Genomic DNA, 22,056 nt, shown 5'->3' with positions numbered 1-22,056 from the left:
CCTGTGGGGGCAGTGCTATGATCTGGGGTTGCTGCAGTTGGTCAGGTCCAGGTTCAGCAACAGGATGAGCTCAAAGAATGAGGTCAAAGGTCAGCTGACTACCTGAATATACTGAAGGACCAGGTTTTTCCATCAATGGAGTTTTTCTTCCCTGATGGTACGGGCATATTCCAAGATGACAATGCCAGGATTCATCGGGCTTTAATTGTGAAAGAGTGGTTCAGGGAGTGAGAGACATCGTTTTCACACATGGATTGACACCACAGAGTCCAGACCTTAACCCCATTGAGAATCTTTGGGATGTGCTGGAGAAGGTCAGACTCTACCATCATCAATGGAAGATCTTAGTGAAAAGTTACTGCAACACTGGATGGAAATAAATCTCGTGACATTGCAGAAGCTTATAGAAACAATGACACAGTGAATGTGTGACGTAATCAGAGCTGAAGGTGGTCCAACAAAATGTTAGAGTGGGTAACCTTTTTTTTGGTGAAGACTTTTTTTTGGCCAGACAGTGTATTTTACATTAGAAACACTGGAAAGCAAAACAGCAACGTACAATGTTTGCCAAGCTGCTGTACTGAGAGGGGGAAGCTCCGTCGCGACCTACAATACAACAAACCTAATCAAACATGTGAAAAAGCACTACATAAAAATCAAGAAGATTGTTTAGCCAGGCAGGAGAAAGACTAAAGGAGCCGGCAGGAATCACTTCTGGAGTCACTCCAAAGCAAGGTAAACCTCCACTGGACAACGTGAAAGCTAAAGGGATTACAGAAAAGTTGCCTTTATGGACATGCATGCATATACTTGTACAAATCGTACTTGCCTGTAGAGAGGAGTTTATTACAGCCTCATAAAAAAATCAATAATGATGATTATATCTGAATAGTATTTGTATCGACAGATATCCAGATTTAGGTATCGGGATCAGCTCGGAAGTAAAAAAACGTGGATCAGTGCATCCCTACATTAAATTGAGGTCATCACTGGAGCCCAACAACTCAAACTATCATAATATGAATCTGTGGCTGCCTGGGCTTTCACCAATTAATTCCACATTCATTTATTTTAATAAAAAAAACAACAAGTACAACATTCCCTGAACTATTGTCACTACAGACATAGCACTTCCTGAAGGAATGTGTATCAACTGCCACCTTTCATGTCAGAGATTTAAATTAGGATCATCTCGTGTTGAGAAAAGATGATGAGTTATGGAAGTTTTGATCAAACCTTGAAAAGTATCCTGTGTTATCCTACAATGTTTTAGTGCTCAAAGTACACGTGGTGAAGGATTCTCAGTTACATATCAAGCATTAGCTCAATATTTGTAAAAGTTTAAGTCATTTTGCACCAATCAGTTAGTTCTGGTGGCCATCCTGAATTAGGTTGACTCCAGAAGTTCTAATGGGTACTTGGAGAGTTTTGATAAAATCCATGGAGTGGTTCATGGGATATTTTGCCAACAGAGAAACAGAGTTGACTGTAATAGTTAAGAGCAAAGATTTTAAAACTAAGTTAGTGCTCAAAGTACAAGTTGGACATGACTCTCAAACTACAGAATATTTTACAGATTCTCTTTAGTTTGGTCTTGTTTCAATAGCCTGTAACTTTAAAGGCCTCCACATACTCTGGTGTACTTCACTCCCCGGAGGTCAGCGCGTACTTGAAGCGGACGTTTGCCGGACAAGGTCAACTTTTATGACCGCGTACGCGTACTCTGTGTCGCACAATAAACCGCCCGGCGAGAAACGGTGTTCACATCGGACTGTTCTGTGTGCGACACCAACCGCTCTCAGGTGAGAATCGGTGCCAGCGTGCAGCGTGACTGCTGCTCTCTGTGCAGCGCTGGCAGGTGTGCTGTGGCTGCCCTGGTGATGAAGAAACTGGGCTAAAGGCAAGCAATTCTTCTTGCTAAAGACAAGCGATCTCTTCCTCCTTGTCCGGTGACGCCATGACTGAAACTTGTCACGGGAGAATTGTAGGCAATCTGTACACTCGAGTATGAAGTGTCAACCGTCCGCAGCCAGTCTGCCCGGAGTCCACACAGTACACCAGAGTATGTTGCCTTCTTTCAGCAGTTTGTCCCAGACCATTCGTTCAGCTGCAGTGATGTTAAATAATCATTATGGCTATACTGTGGCAAAGCAGCATGATTAGAGTTCATGCTCCAGAGCTGATTATTAGCAACCTGATCACATCATTATGGTCTTTCAACCACTGATGAGCTGCAGGATGTTAAAAATAAAAAAAAGTCAACAGCATTTATTTTCTTTTTACAGCTGCTGCTTCTCTTTTATTCTTGCTAAATATAACTACAAATTGTCAATAGTGAGATTTAGTTGCTGAAGAATGGAAAAATGTTCACTTTATTTTCAAACCAACTGAGCAAATCTTCTCTTCTGTGTTACTGTTTATGTGGTTATTGATCTGCATTTACACCCAACCTGGATTAACAGCCACTGAAGGCTTTGATTACTGTCTAATGTGTCTTGTATTAAAGAACTTTGTGAATGCAAACAAAATGAAACTTGTAAAATTTAGAAATTGTGTTGGTAAGTTATGACTATTTCTTAGACATCCTAACTGAAGTATGTTACCTTTAATCCTTATCCCCTTCTAACTTGCAAAAAAACTAAAATAAACCCTTTCCTTTAAATATATTACTTCTTTAGCATCTTGCTATTCCTTTGAGGTTTGTTACAAGCTGTTTATATCTATGACAGTAGAATATGAGAAAGATAATCTGTGAAAGACATCAAGCTCCTTTGGCTCCTCCCTGTGGTCCTACTGCCATTTTGAAGAAATACACCGCTCCCTGTCAGAAACAACCAATCAGAGCCAGGAGGCGTGTCTTCGCAGTGTCAATCACGCTACTCAAACCCTTCCCCCGCACAGAGCATACTGTCGTTCAAGCTCAAGATTGCTGATGTGTTGTAGCTGTGCTAATGGCGGAGAAACAACCTAACGTTACAAGAAAACTGTTTCAAAGGCTCAAAGATTCTTTAAAAACATTCAAACTTGAACTTCATCGAATTATGCCCAGGTTGGATTACCCATTTGGTGCTTTTCAGACTAAAACACTCGTATATTTATATCCACGTATAAGAGAATTTTTAAAGCAAGCATTTTTCCTGCCATAAAAAAGTAATTATATATAAATGCAGGCCGACTTAAAAACAAAAAACAAACAAAAAAAACGGACCTTGTATTACACTTGGCACAAAGTCAAACTCTAGGTAACAACGTGAGGTTAAGCTTAACACACGGTGACTGTGACACCACTTACCCCTGAAAGACAGCGGCACATGTTGGCATAGGCCACAGAAAAGTCTGGTTCAGAGATGGCTTTTTCGAAGGTGAGGTCAATGACTCCTTTTAGCCTCTCTTCAGTGTCCACAGTCAGTTCCTGCACCTGCTTCATGAGCTGCTGAAACTTCTGAGGGGTAAGCTTGTTGAGGATACTTCGAACCCGTTTGAACAGCTCCTGGGTTTTAATCTGTTCAGGATCACTCTCCTCAACATCCTCCACCACCCGGCTTCTAGTCGGCTTCTTCAAAGAAGGTTTCCAAGCCTTTTCTGCCTTGTTGAGCTGCACGTCGTCGTTGAGCGACATGCTGGTGATGATCTTTCTTGGCTCTTTTCTCTGAACCTGCTGAGAGCGTCGAGGACCACCGACCCCGATGCCCATCCCAGGAGGCTGAGAACAAAGAGTGGGACAGGCAGCAACAGTTTTCATGGATGAACTCTTATCTTTATACGAGCGGTGCTGAGTCACATTGAGAGGATGTTAACTCACTGGTCCTCTGCTTCCTCCTCCCATGCCGGGCCTGCCAAGGTTGGCAAAGGAGGGGGTAAAGTCCGGACCACAGTTCATCCCTGGGAGGCGACTGGGGTCCAGTTGATGAAGAGGAGTCTTGTTTGCCTAAACAGAGAAACCATGACTGGTTGGCTAACATCAATTTTTGTCTATTGCATTTATCACTGCTCAAGTAGTCCTGAAGTGGGTTTAAGGTACACTATATTGCCAAAAGTATTCACTCATCTCCCTTTACACTCATATGAACTTGAATGACATCCCATTCCCAATCAATAGGGTTTAATATGATGAGGCCTGGCTCAAAGTCGCTGCTCTAATTCCTCCTAAAGGTGTTCTATCAGGTTGAGGTCAGGACTCTGTGCAGGCCAGTCAAGTTCTTCCACACCAAACTCGCTCATCCATGTCTTTATGGACCTTGCTTTGTGCACTGATGCACAGTCATGTTGGAACAGGAAGGGGCCATCCCAGACTGTTCCCTCAAAGTTGGGAGCATGAAATTGTCTAATATGTCTTGGTATGCTGAAGTATTAACAGTTCATGTCACTGGAACTAAGAGGCAGAGCCCAACTCCTGAAAAACAACCCCACACACGTCGTGCTTTACACCGCGTCATCTGATGCTTTTCTTTTCACTTGGTGATGTAAAGCTTGGATGCAGCTGCTCGGCCATGGAAACCCACTCCATGAAGCTCTCTGAGCACTGCTCTTGTTCTTGAGCTAATCTGAAGGCTACATGAAGTTTAGAGGTCTGCAGTGACTGACTCTGCAGAATGTTAGCATCCTCTGTGCACTGTACGCCTCAACATCCTCTGAGCCCGCTCTGTGACTTTATGTGGCCTACCACTTCGTAGCCGAGTTACTATTGTTCCTAAGTTCTTCCATGTTGTTATAATCTCACTAACAGCTGACTGTGGAATATTTAGTAGGGAGGAAATGTCATGACTGGACTTATTGCACAGGTGGCATCCTATCACAGTTCCACGCTGGAATTCACTGAGCTCCAGAGAGCAACACTTTCTTTCACAAATGTTTGTAGAAGCAGCCTGCTTACCTAGGTGCTTGATTTTATACACCTGTGGCCATTAAAGTGATTGGAACACCTGAATTCAAGGGTTTGGATACTTTGCTTTTGGCACTACAGTATACCTTATAACATTACCTTTCCAAGAGCCATGGATTTATTTTATGTATAAACACAGATTAAACATCAGTGAAGAATGAACAAGTGTTTTACCATAATTCTAACTGTTTCAGTCCAAAATTAGAGGATTTTTTTTATTTGATGTCTCTACCTTATCCAGGACAACATCACTGATGGCTGGTAAACCCTCAGGCTTGTTCATGCTGGCTGAGATGAACTGAAATCCCAGCAGAAACTCTCGGTCATATTTCTTCTTCTCTTCTGTGTTGATTGGCTTCCATTGTTCTGAAGCAGAAGTATGAAACAATAAATGACTATGACAGCAAGACAAAATAAACTATAACATTTATGATCCTTACACAATAACGCAGGACAATCATCTTTGTGAGTCACTAACAGATATTATAGTTCAGAAACTGACCTTCTTTGTACTGGTACTTTTTGTCTGTGGAGGTCGGCTTCTGAGAATCAGGTTGAATGTTCTCGGCATCCAGCTTGTCCTCCTTATCCTCCCAAGTTAAGTCTGCCTCCTCTGGAGCAGGAGGGGAGGCAGCAGGGGGCTTTGGCTCCAGTGTTGGGGCCGGCTCAGGCTCAGGCCGCACAACTACCTGCTCCTTAATCAGAAAGTTCAGTTTAGGATCTTGGAATAGAGAAAATTTGGATCCAAATTAGAATAAATCTTACCAAAAGTACCCCCCACCCCCATCTTGTTAGTATGAATAACTCTTTCTAAATACTACACTTGCGTAGTCAAGTTTATTTGTAAAAGCTAGGTTTTGTTTTCTTCTATTAAATGACAATTTTCATGACTTTACATTCACACAAAGGCATGCAGGCCAAGTGTCATAAACTGAAACGAAAAAATTAAAACTCTTGCTTGCAAACCGTTTTAGAATTTGAAAAAGAAAACTTCACAGTGATATTTTGAATCTAGTTCACACTGAGATTTTAAGTTGGTGTAAACAAAGATTTTTCTTGTGACAGAATCATAAGAAAATGTTTGGTAATGAGCTTGAAATGGCAGGAGCACATGTCTTCTTCCCAGCCGCTTCCCCCTCCCCCACCAGCGCTTGCTTTCCATTCACTTTGGTTAAACTGATGTTTCTGTTGGATGTTTGTCACATTTGCATGTCTGCAAGAAATCATACAGTCTGGCAGCTATTAAATCTTACACATAATACAGTGTCCATAAGGGCTGGTGGGCCAAAGCCCCACCTAAAACAACAATTTACCCCACTTTGTTCCTCCTAATAAACAATGTCAATTACCTAATTACGTAGTTTGCTGTGTATTGTTTGTTCTGTGTTTGTCAACTATTTTAAATAAAAATGGTTTTTCATGATTCATTCTCCGTTTTTTTACTTGTTTGCAGTGTAGGGTCCCATCCATCAGTAGAGTTAACATAAAGCCTGTCAGCAGGGCAGCTCCAAAAGTGTCTCATTGGGGCATAAAAACTTCTGTCCTTGGACACAATCTGCTAGTTTTAGCTCAATGGTGCGACCACTACAATGATTACACCTCATGTAATCTTATTTAATGCAGGAAAAGTTGCAGCAAAACCTCCTTTTCTAACAGTGGAGAATTTCTGTTTAAAAATCCATTTGTGAGATTAAAATTAGAAGATAAATGATCAGTCAGCAGCTTGGAGCAGACAGACTGGACATGAACCGAACACAGTCCAGTTCACATTACTTCAAATAAATTCAGAAGTCCAATCGTGAAAGTCGTGTGCCTGGCTGTGTGTTTAATTTTATCCAGTTAAAATTAAAAGTACTGCAGCTTTGGGTGGATGTGTATTTGTTCCTCTGATTTAATGATTAAACTGGACTGTTTTCACAAGACAACCTCAACCCACAGGAGGGAGATGAAAGGCGAGTGAAAACTTTGAGCACAAAAAATATATATAATAAATAATAAGAAACATATGTTTTTTTTACTAACAAAATGTAACACTCATTGTAACATTTGTGAGATTATCGATTCAGGAAATGAATGTCTGCCCCACTAAAATTTAGGCTCAGGAGCAGATGTACACCATCCAGAAACACCACAGTCATCTCTGGACCAAAACCCCTTTAAAATGGACTCAGACAAAAGTGGAAAACTGTTCTGTGGTCAGATGAATCTAAATTTGACTTTCTTTCTGGAAACTGCAAACGCCAAATCCTCCAAACTAAAATGGAGAGGAACCAATCAGCCTGTTATAAGGGCACAGTTCAAAAGCCTGCCTCTCTGATGGTATGGGTGTGCATTAGTGCCTATGCTTACACATCAGGAAAGGCGCCATCAATGTGAGGTTTTAAAACACATGCTTCCATCCAAGTACTGTTGAACAGCTACACTGAATCTAAATTCAACACTTTTGTTTTTGCTCCCATTTTTAAGGAGCTGAATTCAATGATCCAAGACTTTTTCATGTGCAAAAAAGGTCTTTTTTTCCCCAAACATTGAGAAAATTGTGCAGCTCACTTTTACTGTATTGGGGGGTTTCCAAGGGGTCAGAAAACCAGTCGGTATCTGTTGTGACCACCATGTGCCTCAAGCAGTGCAACACATCTTCTTCACATAGAGTTGATCAGGTTGTTGATTGTGGCCTGTGGAATACTGGCCCACTACTCATCAATGGTTGTGTGAAGTTGCTGGATGTTGTCAGGAACAGGAACACGCCGTCGTATACGCTGATCCAGAGCATCCCATACATGCTCAATGGGTGACATGTCCTGGGAGTATGCTGGCCATGCAAGAACTGGAATATTTTCAGGTTCCAGGAATTGTGTACAGATCCTTGGAACGTGGGGCGGTGCATCATCGTGCTGCAACATGAGGTGATGGTCGTGTGTGACAAGCACAACAATGGGCCTCAGGATCTTGTCACGGTATCTCTGTGCATTCAAAATGTCATCAATAAAATGCACCTGTGCTCATTGCAGCTGTTTGGGTGGCTGGTCTCAAACAATCTTGGAGGTGAAGACGCTGGATGTGGAGGTCCGGGGCTGGTGTGGTTCCACGATAAAACTGCACATTTTAGAGTGGCCTTTTATTGTGACTAGGCACACCTGTGCAGTAATCAAGCCGTCTAATCAGCATGTTGATATGCCACACCTGTGAGGTGGATGGATTAGCTTGCCAAAGGAGAAGTGCTCACTAACTCAGATTTACACAAATTTGTGAACAATATGTGAGAGAAAAAGACCAATTGTGTACGCAGAAAAAGTCTTAGATCTTTGAGTTCAGCTCATGGATAATGGAAGCAAAAAAAACATTTATATTTTTGTTCAGCGTAGAATTCCTAAATCAGACAGGAATGGGACAACACTCCAGCAGCTAGTCTTCACAGTTCTCAGACCTTTACAAACTGGTGTTAGAAGAAGAGGAGATGCTTCACAGTGATAAACATGGCTCTGTCACAACTTTTTGGAGATGTGTTGCTGCCATAAAATTTCCAACTACCTTATTCTTTACAAAAAACAAATGTACAACTAGGCCTGTCGCGATATACAATAAATTAATTAATCGCACGATACATTAAAATAAGATCATGATTTTCATTTATCTGCGTTATCGTTCCTTTAAGTCTCTCTGTTTCTACTGAAGACACTGGAAGACAAATGGCTCCGGTGCTCTTCACCGACCCCTTCCTTTCTCTTAGCGTCAGGGGGGCGTGGCCTATCACATCAGGTCGCCAGCCGAGGCGCCTCGTCTTGTACCTCTGCAGCGTTAGCCCCCGTGAGGAGTTAGAAAGCTAAAGAAATGCTGTTTGATAGAAATGTTTCAAGCTGGTTTCAAGCTGGAAGCACCAGCAGCCGTGTGGGAGCACTTCAGATTCAAACCAAATGACCGAGGAGAACCACTGAACCTGTATGGTATGTCACATTTGTCATAAAACAGTAGCAACTAAGAGCAGAAATACAACCAACTTGCACCAGCACCTAAAGCTGGGAGAAACAAAACTACAAACGGTGGGCTCCTGTCTCCTGACAGTTCACCATCACTGGAGCATTTCATTGACAAACAGCTGCTCTTATTTAAATAGAGTGTGCTTTTGTTAGTTTGCACGTTTATAAAACTGGCAGTTTTGCCCATTTTCTCTATATAAAACTAATGATTAGTATTTTTTGAAGGTTTCCAGACTTCATAATCCATTCTGTTTTTGTTGAATGTAGTTTTTATTTCCATTTTGTTTTGTTTTTAGGCTAAGGGTCCATTTTATTTTTGGTTTTGGTTGTTTTTTATTTATTTTGTGTTGCAGTTCCAGTGTTAAATGTTCTTTTGAAAGTAAAGTTTATTAATGTTTGAGAGGATGTACTTACACTATTATGTTATTATCATTACATTATTTTAAAACGGCCTCCAAACAATATTATTGTTTATCGCAATAATTTCTGAGACAATTATTCGCCCAGCAAAATTTGTTATTGTGACAGGTGTATGTACAATATCTTAGTTTCAACACTGGTTGTACAAACCAGAGTCTGTGGAATCAATTGGAACAAAACAACTAATTGGTCAACACGGCTGAGTTATCTCAGGTTATTATAACTTGACTCTGACAGATGGGTTCAATGGGGCTCTTTAAAACTATATAAACTAACTAAAAAAACCCTCAATGTATTATAAGCCCAAGAAGACCCCTCACAAACTGACAGCATGAGTAATCAAATGTGTGTCATGTTATATATTCCAGGACACTGATTTGTCAGAAGCTAAAGCATCTACCCTCCTAATCATGCAAATACATTTGAATATTTTTGCTATTTTTATGTTATGACAAGCGGGCAGTTCTTTCATGCTTAGGGTTTACCAAAGTTTTGATTAATATGCCTAAAACGGGTAAAGAAGTCAATAAACAGTGTTACTGTAAATGAACCTCTTTGAAGGCATCTAAGAGGTCTCCCACAGCCTCCTTTTTGTTCAGATCCTTCATCTTCCTTTTCTTCTTTGGCACAGACACAGCAGCTACAGAAAAGATGAAACTCAGTCTCAGATCATTGTATACATATTTACCAAGAAACATTCGGATAAAAAAAATATCCTAAAATAATAATGTTATAGTTGTCACATTTTATTCAAGAACTTGTCCAAACTACAGAAATTTGACGTTCAAACGTCAGGAGGACACTGACCTTGCATAGTAGTTTCTACAACAGTAGGGGTGACAATTTGGGTGGCTAGGATGTCCTCTTTCTCCTCCGCAGTGGGAGGAGGAGGAGCAGGCATGGTTTCTGGCATGCTGTCAGCTGTGGAAACAGGTTCTGCAGGAGATGATGTCTCCTCCCTGGTGTTAGGCTGGAGAAGTGGAGCATTTTCTTCAACATTCAGGACAGTCTCAGGAGCCATATCTTGTGCCTCAGGCTGAGCAGGTTCAGGCTGGACAGCTGCTTTCACAGGAACTTCCTCATCAATGTTTGTGGGTGCTGACTGGTCAGCAGGTACAGTTGAGGCTGTGACTATTTGTTTGGCTGCTTCAGTAACGAAAGTCAGCAGGACAGGCTGCTGACTGACATCCGGCTCAGCTATGGGGCTGTCGTCATGTTCTGATGTACTGACAACAGGAGCCTCCGGGTCCTGAGGAGCTGGGAGTGGGAGGCCATTGGACAGACGCAGCTCCTCTGGCTGTGCAATGGGAGACTCTAGTGGGTCCTCCAAGTGACAGGGTGGTAACGTGACCGATGGCTTCTCGAGCTCTACCTCAGCCACACCATTAGTGCTGGAGGGCTGAGCACTGGATTTGGCTAAAGAAGCATCTGCGTCTTCCAATGTACTTTCTTCCCCTGTCACCACCTCTTCTTCTGCCTCTTTGATAATCAGATCCATTTTATTCTGTGCAGAAGAACTAGGGAAAGGGTTAGGAAGGGGTGCAGGGTAAGCAGGTACCTCAGGTCCGGATTGGGGGGTCGGTGAAGATTCCCTTGAAGGCAAGGGAGCATCTATTACATCTGTAACAGAAGCACTGGGTGCAGGTGTGCAGATGGTGTTGAGAGGCTCGTTCTTGGATTCTGACAGTGGAGGGGGGATAGGTGCCTTAGTGTTTGTGTCGCTGGAGGTGGGCTCTGAGGGAAAGGGGTCAGTCTTAGCAAGCTCAGGGGTCTGTGACAGTGGAGGAGGTGTATGTTTCCCTCTGTCATCTGGAGAGTCAAAAGTTAGACAAACATGTTAGAAAAACTGCTGGCAAAGTCCCCCTCCTACCCACCTTCATTCTACTATTTGTTCACAATGTTACACAATAAAATAAATTCACTTTTTTTTGTATTAGTCACTTTCAATATGAGCCTTCAAAGTCAGAAAATACTAGAGAAACTATGTGCTTTGCACCCCACCTTCAAATTTATCTATAAACTATGGCATCAAATTTACTCCAAATGTCCACCAGTGTATTACACTCCAGGCGTGCACTGAACCTCCCATGTGTGCACATTTCAGTGACCATGAGTCCTTCCTACTGCAGGGCACGAAACTCAACACACGCGCACGCAATATATCAATCTGCTGTGAAACTTTGCGCGGGGGTGGGCCCACACAAGTGTAGAACAAAAGCAGGGAAATATTAACCTGCATGCTGAATTCATAGCTAACTCATCTCCGTGTGGAGATAACGCAACTGAGTCGGAGTTTGTTGAGTAAACATTTTCTGAAGCTGCTAAATTCATACTACAAATTACAATAAATAACTAACTTAATAAGAATTATTATTTAAATGTTACAATAAATCAATAACTCATGAAATAATCATTTAAATGTGTCCTTAATTAAATACATAAATACTAAATTAAATATATAGTTATTTATATTTGCCATGAATTAAAAGATTATATATATATAAAATTATATTTTTATTATTATTTTATTATTTATTTTATTTTAGTCACTTTCAATATGAGCATACAAAGTCAGAAAAAACTTTTTTTTATAATCATTTTACTATTTCATTAATTATTTTATGTTCCTGTGCTGCACCACATCAAACATCCATCCAAGTCAGGGGGTGGGGTTTAGGCCGATAATTGCTCTGATCTGAAGTGCAAAGATGGCAGCAAACGATGCAGAGGAATTGTGTGAAGTTTCCAGTTAGTTAAAGAGAAACATTTTGAACCTGGCTGGACAATTATGCCTCTTTTACACGGACCCTAATTCAGAAGTCCGGCTCTACTCCGCTCTACTCAGCTCGGCTCTTTAAAGAATGCTCCTGTTCACACCGGCCAGTTTGGTCAGTAGCAGAGGAACGCCTCCTCGTGTTGCGGGGCCGCGGCGCGGTGGGGGGCGCTACCGAAACTTAGCGCAAGTTGTGTAAACAACGGAAGCGCTACGGACAACGTTGGCCCTGTGTTGTTGCTGTTTTTAAACTTATGGGGATTCTCCTGAGACTTCAGGAAGAGAGGCGCAGTGGAAGAAATGCTCTGGATGCTGCGATTGTTGCGCGGAGTAGGACAGCTGTTATCAGCCGGAGGTTTCAGGCTTTACAGGCCTTCAGCTGGGGGACAGACGGCAGAAACGTTGCAGGGTAAGCTAACGCTGTTGTTTATATTCCTACCTTCGCTCTTTATGCTTGCATCTGGTCACACCCACGACCAATGAGTGAACAGGAGCTAAGCTGGCTCCGCCCACGAAGCAGGGCTGGCCCGGCTGGCCCTACTCCGAAGCAGGGACCAAAGAAGCAGGGCCGGCCTCAAAAAAATGCAGATGTAAACGCTCGCTAAGCAAGCCGAGTAGAGTGGAGCCGGGACCTTCAGAGCCTGTGTGAAAGGGGCATTAGAGGTGGGAGATAGGGGCGGACCTGGCTGGCTCAGTGATCGACGAGGGGCGGGACTAAAGGCTCAGTTCGGGTCGTGCTTGATTACTTTATTTAAACAATCCATGCGGTTCGTGTGGCTCACTCTGAAGCTCCCACAGACTGAGCAGCAGCGATGGGGAAAGACTTGTCCCCTGCTTTCTGTTTCTGAGGCTGTCTGTCACAGCAGTGCAGAGACACACACCAGGTTCCTGTCTCAGCTGCTCCCTGATAAACAAACACTGACTTCTGTCTGTTTTATCCTCTCACTCTCTTCTTCACCTTTCCTCTCTGGCTGTCTCTCTCACTCCACGTTACAAGCTGCAAGATCCAACCCGGCCAAAAGCTGGACGTACAGAGACCCGTGCGAGCGCGACCTGGTGTCAGAGAGTACGAGGAGGTTTCCCATCACTACTGCTCAGTCTGTGAGCCGCACAAATTTGTGTATTTATTTCCACTTTTATTTAATTAATGACACATTTAAATAATTATTTCTTTTAATTTGGCACTCCTAACCCTAAAAATGTTAACAATTCCAGGAGAATGGGAACATTTGTCCAGCTTCCAGTCGATTCTCGAGACTTGATGTCCGACCCTACCTGGACTGGTCGTCTATCACAGGGCATCAGCAATCATTGATTAACCCAGCAGTTTGTCTCGGACTGAACCGAGGGAGGAAACATACAGCCCAGGCGGTACTGGAACTGGCTAACCACTGTAACGCTGTGCTACTCCCAGAAGAATGATGAAATGATAGCATTTAGGATTCAGTGAACCTGCAGCAGCTGCACTCACCGGGTCTAGCAGCAGCTGTGAGGCTCTCACCGTTAGCCTGGGGCAGCGCTGAACTATCTGATCCAGATATGGCTGTCTGTTAGGTGACACACAAACATGGCGCTGAAGACAACACACATTTTTCTGTTTACCCAGAAAAGAAAACATTAGGTTCAGGCCCAGTTGGTTATAAAAGACACATAACAGTGTCTATTACAAACAGTTTATTTTTCCACAGCTTTTAGTGCAACACTTAAAGGCAGAGCATTTGCAAAACTGAGACTTACCTGACTATTATCTAACATAAACAGACCGACATGAAATCTACTTTTAGATTTTAGTTTCAGCCTTCTGAAAGGTACCCGTTAAGATAACCAGTGGAGCTGGAATCAGAAATACAACTAACTCAAATTTTATGTCTTTTTAAGAATTACTGCACTGATGATGAATCAGTTGGTACTGATCCTTCCAATAATTGCAGACATCTTTTGTTCAAACTAATTCAGAAGTTATTATTTTTAGCTCACCTGTGGTGGTGTTGGTGTAGAGCCACTACGGCCCCCTGACATGATCTCGTCTGTGATGTCTCGACCACCTTGATTAGGGTCTCTTATTCTGATCTGTGTAGTAAAGGAAGCACATACGGTCTTTGTGTTAAAACCTGAAGAGAGCAAGAGGTGACAGGCAGGACAGTGAAGCTCTTCAGGACTATAACCTGATTAAAATGTAAAAAGCACAAAGTTTTCAGTCCAAGAGGAAAACTTGTTGGAGTTGCCTTCCTGTGGTGCAATGCCTACAGTCATCAACTGTTTGTGTGTCCTCCCTCAGGCATAATTGCCTTTTTTTTCTATTCAACAAAATCCACATTTTTCACAGTCTGAATACTGAAGCATATAAAATCCTAACACTGCATGCTGTGTAGATTCCTAAACAGAAAAGCTCTCTGACAGCATGAATTAAATGAACTAACCTGAAGTCAGATATTCAGATGACACTGTTGGTTTAAGCTGGTGTGAAAATGCCTGAATCTTACACAATTACCAGACTACAGCAGGCTTCCATGTGTGTACACATGCTACACACAGAACAACAAAAGAAAAAAAATCTGCTCGCACACACACTACAAACATTTTCTGTTTAGAAAACCTAAAGTTGTATCGTAAAAAATGCAGAGTAACTTCATTTTTTAAAGTTACAGTCCACCCCCTTGCTACAACACTTTTGCTCTGTAGCCTACTTTTGATTTTAAGTGCATCAATATTTGCTCAACATTACTGACCTTTACCTGCTTTAGTTTGTTTACAACTCCTCTCCAAGAGAACTGCTAACCCTGGAATGGGCCTCTTTCATCCCAGCGCTGGAGTAGCTGCTCCAGCTGGCGTAGCTCTGGACTTTCAACCCCACAAAGCAGGACGGTTAGTGGATATAGAGTGGTTTCACTCAGATAATCCACATCCTGGGTGGTACAGACGAGCTGCCCAGCAGAGCGGGCTAAAGCAGAGCAGGGCCTGCTTGCTAGCTAGCGACCTGATCAACCCTTCCTCCTGATATGAACAGAACAGGGACGGAAAAAGGCAGCGAGACACTGGCTGGCCTTGCAAAGCTGTGGTATTGGAATGCGCACCCCCGCCCATAGAGACTAACAGACAGTTAAAAGGGGCCGGAGAGAGGAGGAGGGGCATGGTAGGAGAAATGGGAGGGATTCTGGGGGGCAGTTAGCATTACCAAATGAGAAGCTAGCAGGCTAAAGTCCCCCACTTGTATTTGCTTCTTTCTCTTTGTTCTGTCATTCAACATACACAGACCGAAGTTACTCTTCAGAGTGTTTTCTTTTCACGCAGGCCCTCTGAAACCAAAGGAAACCAGCAGAGGAAGAGGAGGGAGGAAGACTCACTGGTTAGCCTCTCAGGCTCAGAGGGGGGAGGAGACCAGTGGCCACGTGGAGCTAAACTATGTGCTGACATGTCCTTAGGCCCCCTCCTTTCTACATTTTCTCTTTGCCACACAGTAAGACCAGGAACAAATAAACAGGAACACTGAAAGACAAACATTTTCCATGCTACTTCTTTTTTGTGGGATTTGATGCTTTAAAAAAACAGTTATATAGTTTGATGGTAAAGTTAAATGTGAATGTGACTGCCAAAGGCAAAAGAAATACATATTAAGATTCAAAATGTCCCACTCTTTCTCTTTCTACAACAGGGTGGGCAACCCTGGTCCTCAGGGCCTCCATCCTGCAGGTTTTACTTGTTCCTCTGCTCCAACACAGCTGATCTGAATCAATGGCTGATTAACAGGCTTCTGCAGAACATGAAGAGGTGATTTAACCTCTGAAACCACTATAAAAGTATTCACCCCCTTGGATGTTTTATGTTTGTATTGGTGTCATAAATGGTCAAAATAAATTGGCCAAATTTACCAAAATAAATAAATAGAACATCCACAAAACCTTCAATGTCAAAATGAAATCAAATTTCATTAGAATAACGCCATCCATCCATTTATTAGCTTCTCCTTTCCCAGTCATGGGCAGCTGGTGCCTACCCCTGCAGTCACTGTGTGAGAGGTGGGCTACTAGCTGGACATGTCTCCAGTCCATCACAGGGACACGGAGACAAATGAGACAGACAACCATTCACTCTCTCACCTAGGGACAATTTAGAGTTACCAAAGAACCTAACATGCATGTTTTTGGTCTGTGGGAGGAAACCGGAGTACCCGGAGTAAACTCTCATGTGTACTGGAGTTTGTCTTAATTGCTTAGAGAGTTTTTTTGCCACTCTTCCATAAAATTCAGAGGGGTGAAGGGCCTGAGCAACAGTTGTTGTAGCTCAGTCTCTCTGATCTCACCTGCTGAAGCTTGGAGCTCCTTTAGAGAGTCACAGGTCTCCCTCATGATCCTCCTTCTTCACGGTCACTCAGTTTGTGAGGACACCCTGCTCCTGGTACATTTACACGCATCTATTATTCCTTTTTTTCCCCCCATGGTGTCATGTAGAGGTTTTTTTATTAGCTAATGTAGCGTCTTTCACAAGTTGTTTTATAGGCCAGAAAAATGATAAACAACAGGCCCTTTTTTGGCCTATCCTGGACAAAAGACTTTTGCCTTTTTCTTCATACTCCAGACTCCTTGACTGATGTCACAGCTGATAAAGTACTGATTATTGAAAACTATTTGACCTAACATAGCTTAAACTATATATATTTTTATCAAATATTTATTATTAATATTATTATAGTGAATTTACATCCATAGAATACTATACAGTACAACATAATATGCAGAAGTGGAATAAAACATGGATGCCAAACAGAACCCCCTAGCATCCCTTTCATTTCTTGAGGATGGATTCAACAGAACTTCTGGGGAGGTTGAGGGCCTTGGGAAAAAACTTTGTATCCATCCCTTGACATGCAAATTTCAATCATCTTTTCTCTGCGTTGAATTAGGACAGTCACTTTAAAGGCGGTCAATGTTTGGGCAATAATTTTTATTACATTACATATTATTATTTAATTGGGATTACTCTTTTTAAATTTGATTTCAATTTGACACTGAAGTTTTTTTTATTATGTAAAGAAGGCCAATATATGTTCACCATCATTGATTTATAACTGCAATCAAAGTATTAAACATCCAAGAGGTGAATACTTTTTATATGCAGGGTTAAAAAACAAAACACCAACTCCATCCACTTTCCAAGCACTGAGGTGTTTTTCCACACATCACAAGAGCAGTAAAATAAAACACTCAAATAAAAGTAAAAGTACAAGTAGTTACTGGAATAAAAATCAAAAAAGTAAATCATTAAAACTTACTTTCTTACAGCAGGAAGGCAGTGCATAAAGGATAAGAGGTACTTTTTCCCTTCAAACAAGTTCTTAAATTAAATACAAGTCCTCATAATTTAATATGTAATTACAAAATAAAACATGTCGACACATGACCATCCCACAGTGCTGGGAGAAAAACTCTGCTCTGGAGTTTGATTACAGTTCAATCTTGTGGCTCAGTGATACAAAGACAAGAGACAGCATAAAAATAACTTGACAAACACTAAAAGGTATGAATATATGTCATACTTGTATTAAAAAAGGTTTGGGTGTCCTGAGGGCTGGACTACGAGCTGAGATAACAGATGAGCTGAGAGTCATACTCGATGACAATAACACAAGTAAATACTTTCTGCCTCTGCTCATCACACACCAGGTGTTATGAGACATTTCCAGACCCTGAGTAGAAAATGTGTGTTCAAATGGCCTCCCTATAAAAGAGTAGTTTACGGCAAAGTCCCAGAGATACGCTGAAAAAGAAGTTTTGTTCAAACTGAGTTGATTAGAAAATGTATGATCTTACATGGGCTGTTCTTTGAAGTCCGTTATGTTTACGGAAGTAACCAAAAATGTCAGAAGCATTTTCTGTATTTATAGGTAAATGACCTGAAACTCTAACTAGTCCGATGTTGGATGAAGCTGTCAGGATACGCTCACTCCAGCTACAAGTGGCCAAGTTAAAGCGGAGCATGTGTGGTGCTGCAGACTGTACCTGTTTGCGTTCCCGTTTGGTGTGAATGTGTTGGGAAGCCTGAGGTGGTGGTGGCTGTTGTTGAGGTGCTGGGTTCATAATGACGGGAGCTGCCTGCACCGGCGGGGTGAACTGAGGCTGTGCGGGGTAATAGGCCCCTGCTGTGGATAAAACAGACAGAAGAATGTAAACCAACACCATACTGACTTAATCCTATAGTTGTCACTTGGCACAAACATTGGCTTAGGCCGCACAGGATGTGTACATATATTCGCTTAACCCGCAGTAACACAATACCACCACTACGTAACTCATGTTCTTTACGTTTTATGTGAAAACCTTCACATAAAAATGTAGGCTTAAATTTGTAAGAATTTGCTATTAAAAAGCTGCAATATTACATCTAGTTAAAGTTACTGAACTTTTAGGAGCTAAAATCTTTTTGACCATGTGTAGATAATTTATATTTAAATCCTCATCAGTGAGCTTGATCTGTGTAAACTTAATTCAGCTTAATTTAAGTGTAAGTATTTTTGTTTGGTTAACCAAGCTGACATATTCCCCGGATGGCCCACAGTCTGTCTTTGCACAGACCTGCACTGCTGACCCTCATCTCTGATGTCAATTATTACTGATCACTTTCACAATTATATTAAGTAAGCTGCTGCCTAAGTGATGAACCTTACCTTCATGCAAAAAGAAAACAAAAACTGAAGCACCCATGCAGACATCCAGTCACATTACCTGTCTCTGTAACTGGTTAGTGACAGTTCAGAACAAAGGGAAGAAAAAGAAGAGTAAACATCTTCAAATGAAAACAGGCCTTCTTTCAAGCCTGGCAGCAGCTAGCTGCAGCTCTGTCTCTCTCCCCCTCTAACCAACATTACTGAGTCAGGAGCAGAGCAGCCTAAATATAGTCAAAAACCCACACAAGCTTGGTGACGAGTGTGCGCAACAAAGAAAGGGAGGGAAGAAAGGAAGCATTACCGAAACTAGACAGCCAAAAGGTGGAATGACACATTCCTTGGACTGTGTCCCAATAAAGCAAGAAAGAAAAAGAGACTATGACAACACTGAAGCCTTCATTGGGAGGGGAGCTCAGAAGAGACAAGCTGTCTGGATGGCACCTACCCTCAGTGTCCTGCTGCTCTTGTGACCCACGGTTCCCCATGTAAAGCTCCTGCTGAATGCAAAACAGTGGAGGAGGAGTTCCCCTCAAACCCCCTCTTCCTAAACCATTTCCCAACTTGTTTCTGTCCAATCTACAGGTTCCCTGTCACAAGGAGTTCTTTCAGTGTTCAGCCCACCCTCTTACAGCTCCCCCGTGGACTCCACTGTTAGGTTGTGCCATTCAAGGAGCTTTGATTTGTTGAAAGACCCCCCTACCCCTCTGACATGAACAAATCACCTGATCTGCAACAGTGAACACATCATAGGCCACTATAAAGGGAGAGCGAGTGGTACTTGCTCATCAGATGACTCTTGGTAAGCTGGAGTCTTAAAAATAGTCCCAAAACTACGTCAGCACGGTGTATGTGTGTTTATCTGAGTGCTAGATAAGAACTTATGGATGGCAAACAATACTTTGGAACAGTTAAAAGCTAAATACAACAGGCCCTGAAAGAACACTCACTGTATATATGTGTGTGTAAATGTGTGTATATGTGTGTGTAAACAAGACATAATCCCTACATACATTCACACAGTAGTGTTGTGTTGACAAAGGATTTTCATTCATTTTTATCAACTAGTTTTTTTCCTCCAATATCCAATCAGAACTAGTCTCTGAGTAGCAGATGCACACATCTGATTTATTCCCAGCAAGTGAAATCAACCAGGGTGGGAGAAAGAGATTCATTTTTGTCATGTGTAAGTTAGTAATGGTAATATTACTACAGTAATTTTCCACAGTAAGTGGAATGTTGATGTGTCTGTCAGTGTTGATGTCCTGGGCCCTATTTGAGGAACCTGAGGTGGTTTGGTTCGGATGGTGGAATGCTGAATTCTTAATGAAAGGTTAATAAATGCCGGACATGTAAAGAGCACAGATGTCTATGGCGTCAAATGTCCACCACAAACATGTATTAGGCTCCACGCTCTCATCAAACCTCCCACTGTGATGATGGACGGTTACATAGTGCAGGCGGGGCCTGTCACTTGTCGTCATCACGTCATTTGCCTAAAGGCGTGATTAAAGGTGTCTTCAGCCAGGACACGCGGGAGCGTGATATCCCATAGTACATATGTTGTACCTCGTTCCTCTCCTTCAGGGAACAGTAGTTATATGCATAACATTACGTTTTGTTGCTGCACTGACACACAGTCACCTCTAGATGGTGCAATAACAGCAGAAAATATGTCTATGCTGCTGTACAGATGGTTCGGCAAAGAGGCTCAATTTTAAATTAGGAAGCAGGAAACAAAAAAAGTGTAGGAACCACAACACACTTCAAAACAAAATTAATTTTTGAAGCAATACTTAAGAACTGGAAGAAAAAAAAAGAATTGGAAGAACAAAAATGGTTTAAATATAACTTTCTTTAAGAATGTGTCATCAGAGTTTGTTTCCACAGAGAGGTCTGCTTGTAACAGAAAGAAGTTCAAATGATTTGGTGTCCAATAAATAAATACATCACTTAGTGGCGTGGAGGGTGTGGGTTTCGGGGGCTGAGGGGTGGGGGTGGTGCTGTCCCTGGGGGGGCTGTGGGGTCAGGGTTTTTTGGCTGTCTGCATTGAGGCGGAGCTGGGCCGCTATGCCCTCGTACCTAGCCTGCTGTTGCTCCTGGTGGTCCCTGCTCTGGCTCCTGGGGTGGGATCTGCCTTTGTGTCAGGTGTCTGCGTGTGTAGGTGCTCCCCCTTGGTATCGTTGAGGGTCCCCGGTGTTCCCTTGGCCGCGGTCGGCTGGTGTGGGCAGGTGGGTCTGGAGGGGGCCAGTTGTGGAGCTGGCCCCAGAGGGAGTCGTGCCCGTACCTTGGTGCCCATCCCCCTCACCGCAGCGCATATGCAACACAACTCATCAGTAGGGTCTTGATGTGTGGGGTGGCAAGCCCTGCAGACATGGGGGGAGCACAAGGTAGGCTCCGATGGGCGTCCCCTCCCTCTAGACCTCTCAGGGGGCTGACCCAACAAGGGGGATGGCCGTGCGCCTTTTCACCTTGGTCCTTCTGGGTTCTGGATGCTGCGGTGGACTGGTGCCTGCCCGGTGTGTTGGGGGCTCTGGGGGGGCCTCTCCTGCTTGGTGCTGGGCGGTCTCTCTGCTGGGGGCTGGTGTGGGTGCTGGGCCGTTGGGGGGTCGGGTCCTGGGCTTAGCCTGCACAGCGGGAGGTGGTGGTGTGGCTGGGTTGGGGGAGCTGGTGCCCTGCGTCTCTCCCCGTGTCTCTTGGTCCTGGGGGCTGACCCTGCCCTCCGCTGGCGACCTACTTCTGTGGGACACACAGCTGCCTTGGGGTGGTGCCCGGTGTCTGTCTGCCTGGGACTGCTGCTGGATCCACCTGTCCTTTCTGCTCCTGGGTGCTGCAGATGGAGGGCCTTCTGCTGTTCATGGGACTTTATTTTAACTGTGCATCTGCAGGTGGCTAACTAGCACACATGCACCCACACACCACCAACCCCCCACCTTCACACACTGATTCACAAACAGTCCTGATCACTGAAGCTCATACAAACAGGCTGCTGTTCCAACAATGTGGCCTGCCTGCTCTGATCTAGATTCAGATTCAGTCTTGATTCAATAAAGTAAATCATGCAGTTAGGACTCTCATCTTGAGATATCCTGATTGTAGAGCAAATCTGTTGTGGCCATCTCCTCTATATGGTATGCCTGATATCTCATAACAGGACAAAAAAAGTGTTTTTTTTAAGTAGCTTAGAAAAACTTAGAAGAACTATGTCAGGATTTGGGTTTTTGGTTTTCAGTTAGTTGCTTTATGTTTCAGTTGGTGTTTATTATTTTCTGTTATCTTGCAGTTTGGTTCGTGTTTCCTTATGCTCTTGTCTCATGTGTCTGTGTTTGTTTTCATTTTCATTCCC

The 22,056-nt window shown here is 42.9% G+C and overlaps 1 protein-coding gene across 1 annotated transcript in view; it reads right to left on the bottom strand.

Annotated features, from left to right (window-relative positions):
* Positions 1–22,056, bottom strand: part of LOC108249459 (eukaryotic translation initiation factor 4 gamma 1) — a 67,545-nt gene that overhangs the window by 16,567 nt on the left and 28,922 nt on the right. The window contains exons 9-17 of the mRNA XM_017438858.3: positions 18,049–18,188; positions 14,030–14,122; positions 13,524–13,599; positions 10,087–11,088; positions 9,831–9,919; positions 5,385–5,577; positions 5,115–5,248; positions 3,803–3,928; positions 3,293–3,703 (exon numbers count right to left, since the gene is read on the bottom strand). Coding sequence (XP_017294347.1) covers positions 3,293–3,703; positions 3,803–3,928; positions 5,115–5,248; positions 5,385–5,577; positions 9,831–9,919; positions 10,087–11,088; positions 13,524–13,599; positions 14,030–14,122; positions 18,049–18,188 — 2,264 coding nt within the window. The remainder of the gene's footprint in view (positions 1–3,292; positions 3,704–3,802; positions 3,929–5,114; positions 5,249–5,384; positions 5,578–9,830; positions 9,920–10,086; positions 11,089–13,523; positions 13,600–14,029; positions 14,123–18,048; positions 18,189–22,056) is intronic.

The sequence above is a fragment of the Kryptolebias marmoratus genome, linkage group LG2 (genome assembly GCF_001649575.2).
Source record: "Kryptolebias marmoratus isolate JLee-2015 linkage group LG2, ASM164957v2, whole genome shotgun sequence".
In the NCBI taxonomy this organism is placed as follows: domain Eukaryota; kingdom Metazoa; phylum Chordata; class Actinopteri; order Cyprinodontiformes; family Rivulidae; genus Kryptolebias; species Kryptolebias marmoratus.
The sequence above is the reverse complement of the archived record's forward strand: the minus strand, read 5'-3'. Positions and strand labels throughout refer to the sequence as shown.